The sequence below is a fragment of the Prosopis cineraria genome, unplaced genomic scaffold (genome assembly GCF_029017545.1).
Source record: "Prosopis cineraria cultivar Desert tree isolate PC_DT_omini unplaced genomic scaffold, ASM2901754v1 PC5, whole genome shotgun sequence".
NCBI lineage: Eukaryota > Viridiplantae > Streptophyta > Magnoliopsida > Fabales > Fabaceae > Prosopis > Prosopis cineraria.
The window spans coordinates 4,511,995-4,525,742 of record NW_026555336.1 but is presented as its reverse complement, the minus strand read 5'-3'; the positions used below and the strand labels follow the sequence as shown (position 1 = coordinate 4,525,742).

The 13,748-nt window shown below is 30.5% G+C and overlaps 1 protein-coding gene across 1 annotated transcript; it reads right to left on the bottom strand.

The window, feature by feature from the left end:
- Positions 1-7,786: 7,786 nt before the first annotated feature.
- LOC129312080 (bZIP transcription factor 53-like) lies at positions 7,787-8,776 on the bottom strand. The gene has a single exon (XM_054954646.1). It carries the CDS (start codon positions 8,704-8,706, stop codon positions 8,188-8,190), a length of 519 nt encoding a protein of 172 aa, XP_054810621.1. The 5' UTR covers positions 8,707-8,776; the 3' UTR covers positions 7,787-8,187.
- Between the last annotated feature and the right edge of the window lie 4,972 nt (positions 8,777-13,748).

Genomic DNA, 13,748 nt, shown 5'->3' with positions numbered 1-13,748 from the left:
ATGAAGAATTACATTATACTAAACTAAACAAGCATTGATCATGCATCATTCTCTTGGCTTAGGGAATAATTAGCACATAGATAAAAGCATGAGACTGTGGGCTTAATTTGTTTACTGTGGACAAGTAGGCGTAGATAGTGCATCTACTTTTAACACATTAAAAAAAAAAAGGAGGATGAGTTTTTCATTCCATTCATACTCCTTCTTACGCATTGCTTTTCACTTCATCTCTATCTGATATACCTGCATGCTTTTTATAATACGTGTGTGTGTGTCTGTGTTTCATGAACCTCATTGCATCGTCTGAGGATAAGATATATACCACTCAGAATCATTAAAGCAACTAAGCACCTTCCTCAAATCCAGGAGGTTGCTTCCATATAATTAACAGGTTCGGAAAAACATGAAACTGCATGCATTGAAACACTATATATATATACACACACACACACACACACACACTACTCTCTTCTGAGTCACATATTATATATATGCTTTCAAATTGAGTGCTTTACAGTCCTTGCCTATTTCTATTTCTTCTATCTCTCTCTTTTTTTTGGTACTAATTAACACTGGTTTCGGGATCCTTGTTCCTAAGTCGCATTGGTATAAGCGATTAAATTAACGTATAATTTTTATTTTAATCTTTGTACGTAGTTCACAAGAATATAATAAAAATCCTTAATCCCTGTTAATATATTATAAATCCTGCAAATAAAATTAAAACGTTTGTTGTCTTAATTTACGTTTAGTTATATCAAAAGTTGAAGCTAATAAAAATTTGGCTGCGTTGTTCACCCAAAAGGTTGGTTATTTTAAATTTTCTAGAATAAACAATATATGCACAAGTTGAACAAAATAATTTCAATTTAACTATACTGACTTAAGGTACTGAAAATTGGACTTGTTTTATAAGCAATTGATTCAAAAGTCAATGATCTAAACTGTAATTAAACCATAATTAACTCGGTTATAACCAAAGTATTTAACAGTTTATTTGTTCAACCAGCTATATTGACCCAATTTTTAAAAGTATGTTACTGAACCTTCCTTGATCTTAGCTAGAAAACTACTAAGAATGTCACTTTAGTGTGAAACTGTGTAAACACAAGATAGCGTCAAAAGAAGATTTTATTAAATTGTTAGCCACAAAGCTTTCCTCTCATTAGCCACGAAACAAAAGCCTCAGGGGTCGTTCGCGTTTTTTTTTTTTTTTAAAAGGCTTAGGGGCCATAATTAACTTGGAAGCGAAGGGAACACGAAATCAAACCAAACACAAATTAAAGGACTGCACTCACACTTAATTAGAATATTAATGTTTGGATTAATGAATAAGTATGGTACTTTTAAACTTTAAAACTAGAGCGTAAGCCAATTACCTAACCCCACTTTGACCCTTCCAATTCTAAAATCATGACAGCAATAAGGTAATGTTACTCATCAAACTTTTTTTTTTTTCCATCTTTTCGGCCATAAAAGGTGATTACCTCAGTGTATAAATGTATTGGTGAAACATATTTAAATAATAGTATAGCTATATATAGATACTTCAGTTGGTTATAAAAATGATGCACAATAGCCGAACCATTGGTAGGTATTTAACTGTTAGAGTAGGAACGTTGTTTAATTTGCAACTTGCAAAAGATATATTGCATGATTTTACTTATATAATTAGCAATTCTCTTATTCTATTATTTCTTAATATTTTAATTTCGAATTGATCTTTTAAATATGAATGTGTAAAAATTAGAATTCTCAATATTTGATATAATCTGGCGACCTCTGATCAATCACAAATTTAATATGATTGAAATGTAAACTGAAAATATCTTTTTAAGTCAAATGATCGATTTAATTTTAAAAACATTAGTCAAAGTAATAATTTTCATTAGAACTTCTCTTTTAGTTCTCTTAATTTCGCGTCGTTTGGTTTCATTTCATCTCTAAAAAACTTTTTGGTCATAACAAAAATCAACTATAAAATATTCACTAATATTTTTTTTTCCGGTTGAGATTTATTAATATTTCTTATTTTTGAATTTGTGCATACTTAAAAAGGTAAAGTATATTTTTAGTCTTTTAACTTTATATAAGGTTTTAATATAATTTTTTATAAAGTGCCTTTTAGTTCCATAACCCTAATACTGTTAGTTTTAAACGATTATTTTTTATACAAAATATTAAAAAATTAAACTTAATTTGTTAATATTTAAAAATATTTTATTAATATTTAAAAGTTTAATATCATATTTTTGGTGATAAAACTAATTGTATTAGGGTTAAAAGATTAAAATAACATCTTATAAAATTAAAGGATTAAAAGGAAACATTGTGTAAATTTAAAATAATAACAATATACTTTAGCCTATATAAAAAATCATAATAGTTTGAAAGAATTATTTTAAGATCTCACTCAATATAATCAATTACTCCTAGATTCATTGACAACTAAATATGTTATCATTTCTTCTAAATTCAGTTGTGAATAGATCTACAAGTAATTAATTATAAAATTTTTGTGTAATTCTCTCTAATATTTTTTTAGTGGATCCTCCTAGTCTTCTCTATATTGGTACTATTTAAGCTCCTCTTTATTAATTGTGTTGTTTGATGACGAGATTGAGGGATACTTGGGGTTTTGAACAATTATATATTTTGCGGCTATCCTCTTTCTATCATGTAAGAATTTCAGAGTTGTTGATCGAAATTAAATGAACAAGATCAAAGGCAGTTAATTGAAGAAAAAAACCAAGAATTTTATAAAGGATGTGTGACTTTATTGATCTCGATGTAGAAATTAAACTACCCTCACCACACCATATCTACAACCGTGAGATAGGATACGAGTGTGAAGAAATTCTTGCACTATACAGGGCATTTTCTAAAATGAATTGAATTTTTATATTACCAAATATAAGTATTTTCTCTATCCCAGTCTATAAGACATCTTTTAGCAAAATTACATATCGACAAAATTCATTAAATATGCTTTACAATTTTATTTTTAAAAAACACTAATATAAATTTCCAAAGATACTCTTCTTAATATTACTTTATTTGTGAAAAATTAAATAGAGAGATAAAATATGATATGGAGGGAAGGATTATATTGAAATTGTATAATTAGTAAAAACTTATTTTTATCAAAATATTTTATATTTTGAAATATTAAATTATCTCTAAAAATATTTTATAAACTGGGATGGAGAGAGTATTTTCTTATGTTCTATGTGTTCTCATGATTTATAACATGTGACATTTTCTAAAAGTCCTGTTTAGTTCAAAATATATAGAGTATGAGACAGATTTTATAATTTTTTAATTATAACCTTCATTTATTTTTTCTTTTGAAAAAATGGTCAATTGAAATTTCAATTATTATTAAATTATTTATTTAGGGCATTTAATGAAAGTGTAATTAGAAATGTGAACATTTTTTTTAAAAAAATTAAAATTTCAACTAAGTTTTATTTTAAAATCATGAAGTAATTAATAATGTTAATCTATATTGTGAATTATTGGATGTGATATAAGTTACTTCTAATCGCTCATCGGTGTCAATGAGTGGTGGCTAAATTATCGATGTTCTCCAAAGAAAAGAAATCTCTCCATTCACCAATATTAGATAGCTCATCTTTAATAAAAACACTTTACCTCTCATGTGCGCATGTATATGTAACTTTATGTTTTATTTTTAGAAGATAACTTATATATAAAATTAAAGGAAATACATTTTATAATTTTTGGGCCAAAGGTACGTTTGGTACAAGTCTCTTCTAGTCCTATTTATAGGGTAAAAAGAGAAAAACAATTTTTATTTTAGTTATAGGGCATTTGTCAATTTCAAATGTTACGTTCCTATTTATATTTTTACTTTTATTAAATATTTTAAATAAAAATATTATTAATAAAATTTAAAAATATTTATTAAAAGTAAAGGTGAAAACTTGTTAATTTTTTAAGGCAAAGTTAATAAAATTTAAAATTTTTATAAATTTTAATAAAATATATTAAAAGTAACTTATAAATAAGATCAGAGAGAATATGTCTTAAATAGAACAATTTATTTCTTACTTTCTAGTATTATTAATGAATTATATGATGTCAGCACTTTATGGAGTGTAAGAGATGATTTGAAAGATAACATTACTTTTCAACGTGTTTTAAATTTAATAAATAAACATGCAATTTTAAACGAATAGTATGTGAGTGGTCCTCTCCTACTTATGTGACTTGTTCACATATTATAATAGTATTAAAAGAGGATGGTTGGAATTTGAAATAATCATAATAAATTGTACATTTGAAATTCTAAAGGAATGAAAATAAAAAATTTGCTTGGATTTAAATTAATTCAAAATTCATAAAATTTTATGTATCCAAATAATATATTTGGTCGGGGTCCAAATCCTTGCTAATTCAAACATAACATTATACAATTTTTTTCCAATTTTACAACAAATGCTTTACTCAACAAGATTGGGAGATTAGTTTTTTTTTGCCAATAAATTCATATAATACATAGGAAAATTACTTCATGAGGTTATGATTAAAATTTTTTGAAAGAATTTAATATCTAATAAGAACTTCTCTAACAAATAAACATTATTACAAATTAATAATTAATACGTAAAGTTTAAGTTTTATTAAGTATCTGATCTGTTCAAATCTTTAGCTTATTTAATATCAATGGCTGATCTAGGACTTGGAGTTAGCCACTCAGGGTGGTAGAATTTTTTTTTTCCTGTTTTTTTGATGAGACAAATGATCGATATAGAATCCATCGATAGCAAAATTTAATTTTCCCCTCATATTTAATAAGTAAATGGAACTATATGGACTAAGTTTTTAACACGCGCAAGAGTTTAGATTTGAAATTCAACTACTGCATGTTTAAATAATAATGAGACTTCTATACCATGTATATCAACTTGATTTACTAAAAAAATTAAACAACAAATTGCATGTATAAAGATAAAAAATATTTAAATCTATATAAACGATTTTATTAAAAATATAAAAAAAATTAACAAATAAAATAAGTGGTTCAACTAAAAATATAATAATTAAACGGTTCGATATAAAAATCTCCACAAAAAATAATCACTCAAAATACTTAAATTATTTTAAAATCTCAACCCTCTCCAATTACCCATTGTTAAAAATTTTAATGATCTCATCATTAACTCCTCGAAATATCTTAAATTTAAAGTTCTAGATACAACTATAATTCGTATTCTCTTTGACAAACTTTATACTCCTACATCTCAGCTGGACTAATTAAGGTGATTGTCATCTTTCCTCCCCTCTTTCTTCCTCTTCCCTTGATCCATTTTTTTTTTTTTTGGATCAGTGAGTTCAAAATTAACAAATCAGTACAGCGGGGGAAGATTAAAACCCAGTTCATACACATCTAGGACCGCCCCGTCTCATATTAAATTCTTTTAATGGTCCTTAATTCATATTGGTGCACGATAATAACCTATGCTTATCACTGTGATCTGCTGGAGTCGTGGTTTATTTGTCATTAATCCTGATGAGAGAAAAAATATCATTGAGTAGGTCAATCATGCATCGAAATAATTTGCCTCGGGAAACTTCATGTGCGTAAAAACAATCACTTTATCTTTGGAACTGCGATGAGAACTACAGGAAGCTAGGCTACTAACAATTAAAGACTTTGCTCCGAGATGCCTATAATCGATTCGAGCGTGCAAAATTCAACTAGAAAGAACAAAGGACAAAAGACATTTAAAATATTGTGGGAGATCTATTAGGGCTCCAAAATTAAAAGTAGCCATAGATTTTAGGCAATAGCTTATGGCCTCCAAGTTTATTTCCACTTTCTTTGGACCATTACAACTAAGTGATCCCCTAGCTACCTCTAAAAAGTAGTTTCCTTCTTATAAGCAAACAAAAAGATAACCCTCATTTTTTTTTTCATTTCAAGTGAAGGCCAGACACGTAAACAAGATCAATTTAAGGATCAGTAATGACTGTTAATTCTCGAAAATGCAATTTAATTACAGTTAATGCTTACATTTTTTCTTAAAAATGATGCGTTGTAGTTATATATCGATTTAAATGTGAGATTCTCAATTGCAAAACACTGGGAGTAACCTATGAGATTTAAATACTTGACAATCGAGACTTTCGAAATTTTTATTTTCTTGGTACCTACTAATAATAATTTCATGTCGTCAAATTAATCTTTTGAAAATCTAAGTGTCATTTCCCCCATCAACTTATTTACATACGATTGATGAAAATTGGTTATGATTTGGCAATTGCAAGAATTTTACGTAAGTAGATTAAATCTTGCTAAAATAATTAACCTTGAGTTCCATAAATAACCTTGAGTTACCATAAATACATGTCGTTCAGATGTTCATACTTTATATAGAGAAATATAAGGAAGCAAAAGTAATTAACAAGTAATATGCTTCGAATATCCATTGCAACTCACTGTATGTCTTAATTGAATGTCCACTCAATTATTAGAAAATTAAAAAGTAAAAATAAACAATTTAAGTACATGATATAAGGATAGAGACTTTAAGCTTTGAGTAAATTAAATATACAGCTTTAACAATGACGAGTGCAATTTCTTTGTTAACTAGTGAGTGATTTACGTCTTTGATTATAACCTGTGGCCCCTCAATTTACCAAACATTTTGAGCATTAAAGCCGTTCGTCTCTTTTATTTATTTATTTACTTATTTCCCCCCATTATTCGTCACTCCATTATTGAGGGTTGAAGTCCTCATCTTAATTTAACTTGATCCAAAACCCAATCAACCGGTTAAAGAAAAATAAAGGCATTAGTTAATTTGTACTTTGTTTTATTAAAGAAAGTGACGCATTGTTGGTCCATGAATAGTACTTAATAGGGACAAGTTTCATGGTTTTTATAAACATGTTGTTTAGTCTAATTCTTAATCTAATTAAACTAATAAATATGGATTCAGATTCCGATTCATTGAGTGTCCTAATTCTCTCACCCAATAATAAATGCCTCACATGACATTAGAGAGATCGTTGATTCAATCAAATGATTTTCAAAAATATTAGTACAAGACATAGAAAAAAAAAAATCAAATCACAATTCTATCTTTTTCTGTATCATATATCACAATCCAACTATTCATATGGTTGTAGGAAAATAGTTGAAATGCATTCCCACAAAGCTTCCATTTAACTCACCATTTCATTTATTTTTAGTTAGGTGTAAATTTTCAAGCGTAGATGAAATCTTACCACTACATTGTGAACACCCACTAAATGAGAGGATTTGAAAGATTTATAAAGCCCATATTTTATTAATAGTATGTGGCTTCAAATTGTATAAAAGTTGAGACAAGTTCCTGCAAAAAAGTTAAAAAAAGGAGAGTGCACTTGGACAACAAGAAAACCTCCTCAATAGACCATTGCTTGACCAATGATTTTGGCATCTACCATTTGCCTTCTAATAACGACACCTAATCATAATCATGCCATTAATCATCTCAATTTACATTATTGGCCCCATCATAATTGATAATGATCTGGCCGGAGCATCTCCGTCATTTCACTCGTCTACTTTATTTTAAGACTGCAAGCTTTTCTTTTTGCGCTTTTTTTTAACTTGGTTAGGTTTCTTCCTATGTATGCATTTATAATGATTGATTTTAGATTGTGTTGCGTAGTGTTCTGATTTATCATTTATGGGTCGTCCTGTCCATCTAGAGTTTTGGAATGTGCACCACAAAAGAGAGCGTGATAATTTTATATCCGAAGAAAATCAAGCTTAAAAAAGAGGGCTTTATAAATTTGGATCAAGGCAACATCAATATTAACTCAACCTAATAAATATATAAAATCATATATATACTTGAATAGTTAACACACTCACTAGACTAGCCAGCTATAACACTTATATATAATGACTAATGACAAACTTTCTCTGGTTTTGAAAATACGTAGCCCAATATTTTTCAAAACCATCTCTCTCTCTCTCTCTATTTTCCCAAAAAAGAAGGAAAAAAGGGGGGCCGATATGTCTAGCTGCTTTTAATTTACATAGACCCAACTTGAAGACAAGTTCTTTGCCTCAGAATTAACTCTAATATTTGATGCTGTATTCTATGATTTATTTAATTGGTTAATTAATCATGATCATTGCTCCGATCTCCTGATATATGGATAGGCTTATTCTGTCGTGAAAATAGTCGTACTATTGCATGGCCATGCAGACGAAGCGAAGGGCTGGAGAGCCAAAATTTGAGTTATGCTGTGGAGTTTTTGTCTGAGCCGGGTTTGCTCGGACCGGAGCCACTCGTTTTCCGTGCTCACTCGGTTATAGTGATGCAGAAGAAACTGCAACCTGCTGTTGAGTTCCCGGTTCTGGATTCTGAACCTGTTCACCTGCAACCTTAAGTTCTCCAGATGCTTCTGTTTACGCATGCGCGACCGCCTCGCCGACTCTCGGTTCGATATCATTCTCCGCCTTTTGCGCTCTTCCAGAATGGAAGGCACCACCCGTTTCTCGTCGTCGGAGAGCGCATGGGGCTGGAACTTTCCGGCAGGCTTGACGGGGGAGGTTATTAGGATGTCCGGGCACAACCCGGGGACGGAGCCCAGGTCCTCCCAGGGAGCAGGAAAAGAGCCTTCCAAGGCCCAGAAGGGGTTATTGAGGAAAGGATCAGAAGCTGGAAGAGTGGAAACCATGGCTGACACGCGCAGAGATTTTGTTCTTACCAGAGGGGGGTGGAAGGAAGGAGGGAGAAAGGGAAGAGACGCATTGTAGGGGCTTTGCTTTTATAGCAAGAAATCGGGGCATGCACAAGCAATTACAAGATTTTTCTTGGGGTATTTTGGTCATAGGATGGCATTTTCCTTTTGAGTCAGTCGGCACTAAATGGTGCGTTGAGGTGACGTTAGCAAGTGGGTCCCGAAAAAGATAGCGACATAAGCTTCCACGGGAAGGAAAAGTAGCAACTGGCATCGCGCTGCACACGTGGAGAGTGTGTTATTGGTTGAGGCGTCCCATGATTGATGACGTGGAGGAGCAGTGCGATACTGTGTTGCTGCATGTTGCACCGGTGCATTCAAAAGGAAAAAAATAGCGAAAGCTTGTGGGCCACAAGAAGAAATATTAAAGGATTAATATGCTGAAAGCTGAGGTTAATGAATCCAGTAATTAACTCTATATCCTAGTGACGTCTCATTATTAACTATATTTATTTTCTTCCAATCATAAGTCTTAATTATAATTTATCTTAATGACAAGTGGTGCTATGAAGTTGATCGTTTCGGAAGAGTACGTAATTAATGACGATTTAATCTCAGCGAGAGGATATAAAAAATTGTTGGTTACGGTATGAGAGTTTCAGGTTTTCAAAATAGACTCCGGTTTTCAGCAAATTGTCCAAATGATTTATGATTATACTGTACTCCATATATATATATATATATATATTATGATGATGATAATACATACGTATATAGATATATGAATTTCGAGAATATATTGAATTAAGGAACATCATATATAATAAATATTATATATTATCATTTTGTCTTCTATCTTTTTCGTGCGATTTCGAGCCAATGTGTGGAAATTATATACATTGTAGATGATGACCTCATGAGGGAAAGATGTCCTGCATGTGCTTTAGGGGAAAAAAAAAAATATGTATGTTGAAGGTGATGAGATGGATATATAGTTTTATAAGTGAAGTATTAATATATAGAGATCTCTTTGCAACATACAGAGTATCTTGGATATGGGGAATAGACATACATATGAGAATAAAGGCTAGCTATCAAAATTGTGAGAGCCTGAGAGAATCTATAGGTTAATGGAATCACATATGACATAAAGCCTAATAAATCAATTACATTAGTGTTTAGGCTACATGTAACATATATAATATAATATGATATGATATGATATGATATAACAAATAACAAATTAATGAACTGCTTGCCATCGTATACTACAATTTTAAAACGTATTATAAGATTTCGGAATAGACGTAACATGTTAACCATTTTGGTCACCGTTATGTGTTGGTTATTCCGAAATCTTAGAATAACTTGCGGGTCATAGAATGTATTATGGTTAACATGCGAACCTGATATTTGATTTTTCTTTCCCTCCAAGGCTTTTATAGCTCTCCTGTGTACCAAAAAAGGGGATTAAAAAACAAAGAAACACATAACGGTAATACAAAATGGATCTTGTGTTGTTTCTAACTACAATTTCAATTAAGCAAAAGTGAAGGATGTAATCTCCCAACTCTAATCATCATTAACTCCATAAACAATAGAAATTAAATCAAGGGTCTAACAAAAAAGGATTACCAAGTTTTCACGAACTGCACAAAAGGAATAAACAAATTTAACAATTTACAAATGAGATTTTAAAATTTCAATATTGAAAACATACCCAAAGAACTTTGCAAAAAATATCAAAACTCATTTTATATGCGGAAGCATAAGATCATAAAAAAAATTAATGCAAAAAATAGCACATGCGCTGTGGCTTAACTCTTTCATCCAAAACTAAGAAAGATATGTTAGCCACATGAAGGTGGGGTTCTTGCCATGGCAGTTTAGGTAGGAGTCAAAGGTTCAAATCCTCTCAATATAAAATGAATAAAAATGTACACATAAAGATATTAATAATGATGTTTTCCTTTCATTTAGATCAAATTTAAATTTTATTTTATTTTTCATTTTAAAGAAACCAAATCATCATATGTAGAGAATTAATTAAAAAAAATACATTTAAACTACATTTTGGGATGTATTTTTATCAAATCCAACAAATGGTTTCTTCTCCAGATTGAACTTTTGGAGGATTGTAAATTAAAAAACCAATCATACACCAAGTCATCCATATTTTATGATAGAGATAAACAACGACGTAACTTATTAATTATGACTATATAAGAAATGAACAAAGATCTACACATGTAGCTTGTCACATGAATTTTAGAAATGCAGCTACTGATAGGAAACAGCTTATCATTCTTTATTACACAGAAGGTAAAAGAAAAGAATTCAATCCTTTTAAAGTTCAGAATATCTGAAATTGATGAAGTTGAACTGAAAAAATTACAATATTTTGTCTTATATAAAAAAATATCAATATACTTTTCACTAATTTTGGAGGCTCAGCTTCAAATATGGAAGACTGCACGTGACAAATTAAGAAATTTTTTTGCATAAACCCGATGCACTATATGTCATCCATGTTCTATGCAATAAAATTATACCAGATCAATCAAATAAAAATTCATGTGTCATTTTTATGACGTTCCTTTTGGAATTTAATAGGGTGCCTTTTTAACCTCTCATTTTTTCTCTCTTTACTATTATTAATGACAAAATCAATTTATATTTACAACACATGGCATATTTTTATCGGATAAAGTATGAATGACCAAGTACGCTGGCTACATGCAAGAATTTCTCCTTTCACAAATGCCTAACCTTAAAACATGTTTGCTGCTCTAACACGAACGTAAAAGGCGCATGATGGTGTTTCTGTCTCATGGCTATGCGCCTTTTTCTTCTGTGTTCAAAGAGTAATCCACAAACAAAACCAATACCAAACGCTCACACTCGTCAACAGCAAGTTGAATTGATTCATTTCATGCTGGAGTCCTGATTCTACAAGAAATGTCACCTTTAATTGCAGCTAATTAAATTAACAGATAAAATAATTGAGTCAGCGAGGTTTTGACGAACGAGTAAAGATAGAGCATGTAGGTGGGCATGTACTTATTAACAATTATGTATATAAGCATTATGAAAGCAGCGAGTTTTGGAGATTGTTGGCCTAAGATTGACCCACGTGGGTGTCTCTGTTAATAGGCTAAGATATTACGGAAAGAAGGTGGAATGTGGCAAGCAATATGCATGTGATTGATAAAGGAGCATCACTAAAAGTAAAGACGGGAAATACTCATCAAAGAGGAAAAATATACACAAAAAATAAAAAATAAAGGAAAAGACAGACAAAGGGAAAAACAAAGACAGGTCTATAGCATTCGTAGATTTGTAGGGCTTTTTGCTTTCTCTTTTTGCTGTAGCCGCCCCCTCAATACCTAATTTGCATATGCAAACCATGTATTCTGCGCCAAATTAGATCCTTTCGACTACCACTGATAAGATAAAGTAGTAAGAGATTCAATGCTCCTTTAAAGATCCCAAGTCATTGTATTTTGATTTGTGCCTTGTTAATGGAATACATTACGTTTTTGCGAGGTTTTCCTCAAATGGACCTTCATGATATGACTTGCATTTTTTTTTTTTTGGAATAGACAAGGTCATGGTTAAAACCGTACAATTACAAATTGGTCGCGAGAAATTCATGCGTAAAATTTTCTACATCTTGACAGAGGAAAATTGAAAACCCAACATTGAAGTTATCATGCACGGCTTGATTTACAAGTCAGTTAGCACATCGATTCACTTATATAAAAACTTATGCCAGTTTACTCACATGGAAGATTTTTTTAATAGAAGTGGAAGTGGAAGAGAAATGAAAGAGGAAGCGGAAGTGAGGTGAAAATTAAATGAGGTTTTAAAACAAATAGAATTGAGTCATTTTTTATAAGGGAAGTGATCAAGGAGAAAGTGGATTCCATGCATATGAAGGTGGAAGTCATGAATAGAGTTGGTAATTTAGACCGTGCCTAATGGACTAGTCCAAAACTACATGAAAAAAGTTAGAGTTGAATTTGACTATATTTATTATTCTAAAAGAATATGATACTTTAAACACAATTTGAATAAGCATAATTGCTAGAATTATAGACTCTATATGTATATAGAATCAATAATTTTAGCCAAGCTTGAATTCTAGCTGAAAAAAGTTGGAGTCAAGCTTTTTCAAAAGAGTATGATACATTAAATTCAATTCAAATAAGCTCGGTCTGAATTAAGTATAGCCTAATAATAAGCTCGACTCGCTCGAATTACCAACTCTAGTCATAAGTTCCATCAATTTTGATAAAATTATATTCTTTGAAAAAGTGAAATTCATGGTACCAAACAAATTATTTTTTCAATTTCGCTTACACTTCTTAAATCTCAATTCCATGCTATCAAACAGTGCATTACGCTATAGAGACCTGCCAAACACACATAAGCAAACTTCTAATCATTCTTATAATACTAATGAGAGAATGAGCCTGCATATTATATTCGTCTCGTATGAGATGGATAACTTTTTTGTATGACTCACATTTAAATGAGTTAAGATATAAAATGATTTATTACAAAATTTAAAAAACTCTCAATTTCTTACAATAGAGAATATTTAATTGGACAATTGAACTTTTTTTTTTCAAATTTAGGATAGAACATGGAAAAAAGATTAAAAATATATAAACATTAGAAGTTAGAACTGCTTTCTTTCTTTTCTTTTCTTTTTTTTTTTTAAATTCACGAATTGATTTTCAAACACATGATCTGTCGCATGCAACAAGAAAGTCACTCACTATAAATATAATAATAATAAAAATAAAAAAGCGAAAGAGAAATATGATATAATAAAAGTAGTATATCTTGACCCAAGACCCCAAAGTCCATTTAATCCTCTCTATTTTCTGGGGACCAAGTGTTCTCCACTTTGCTGCATGTAGTGAAGAGTTAAGCAACGAGAAAGCCAACCACTCATTTTAACAAAATAAAACTGAGAAAAAAGAAAGAGAAAGTTTTGTATAAATAAAGTACTCCTGAACAGCAATATCTCA

What these genes read in the sequence shown, in the direction of transcription:
- LOC129312080 (XM_054954646.1), bottom strand. Translation starts at nt 8,706, where the DNA reads ATGGTTTCCACTCTTCCAGCTTCTGATCCTTTCCTCAATAACCCCTTC.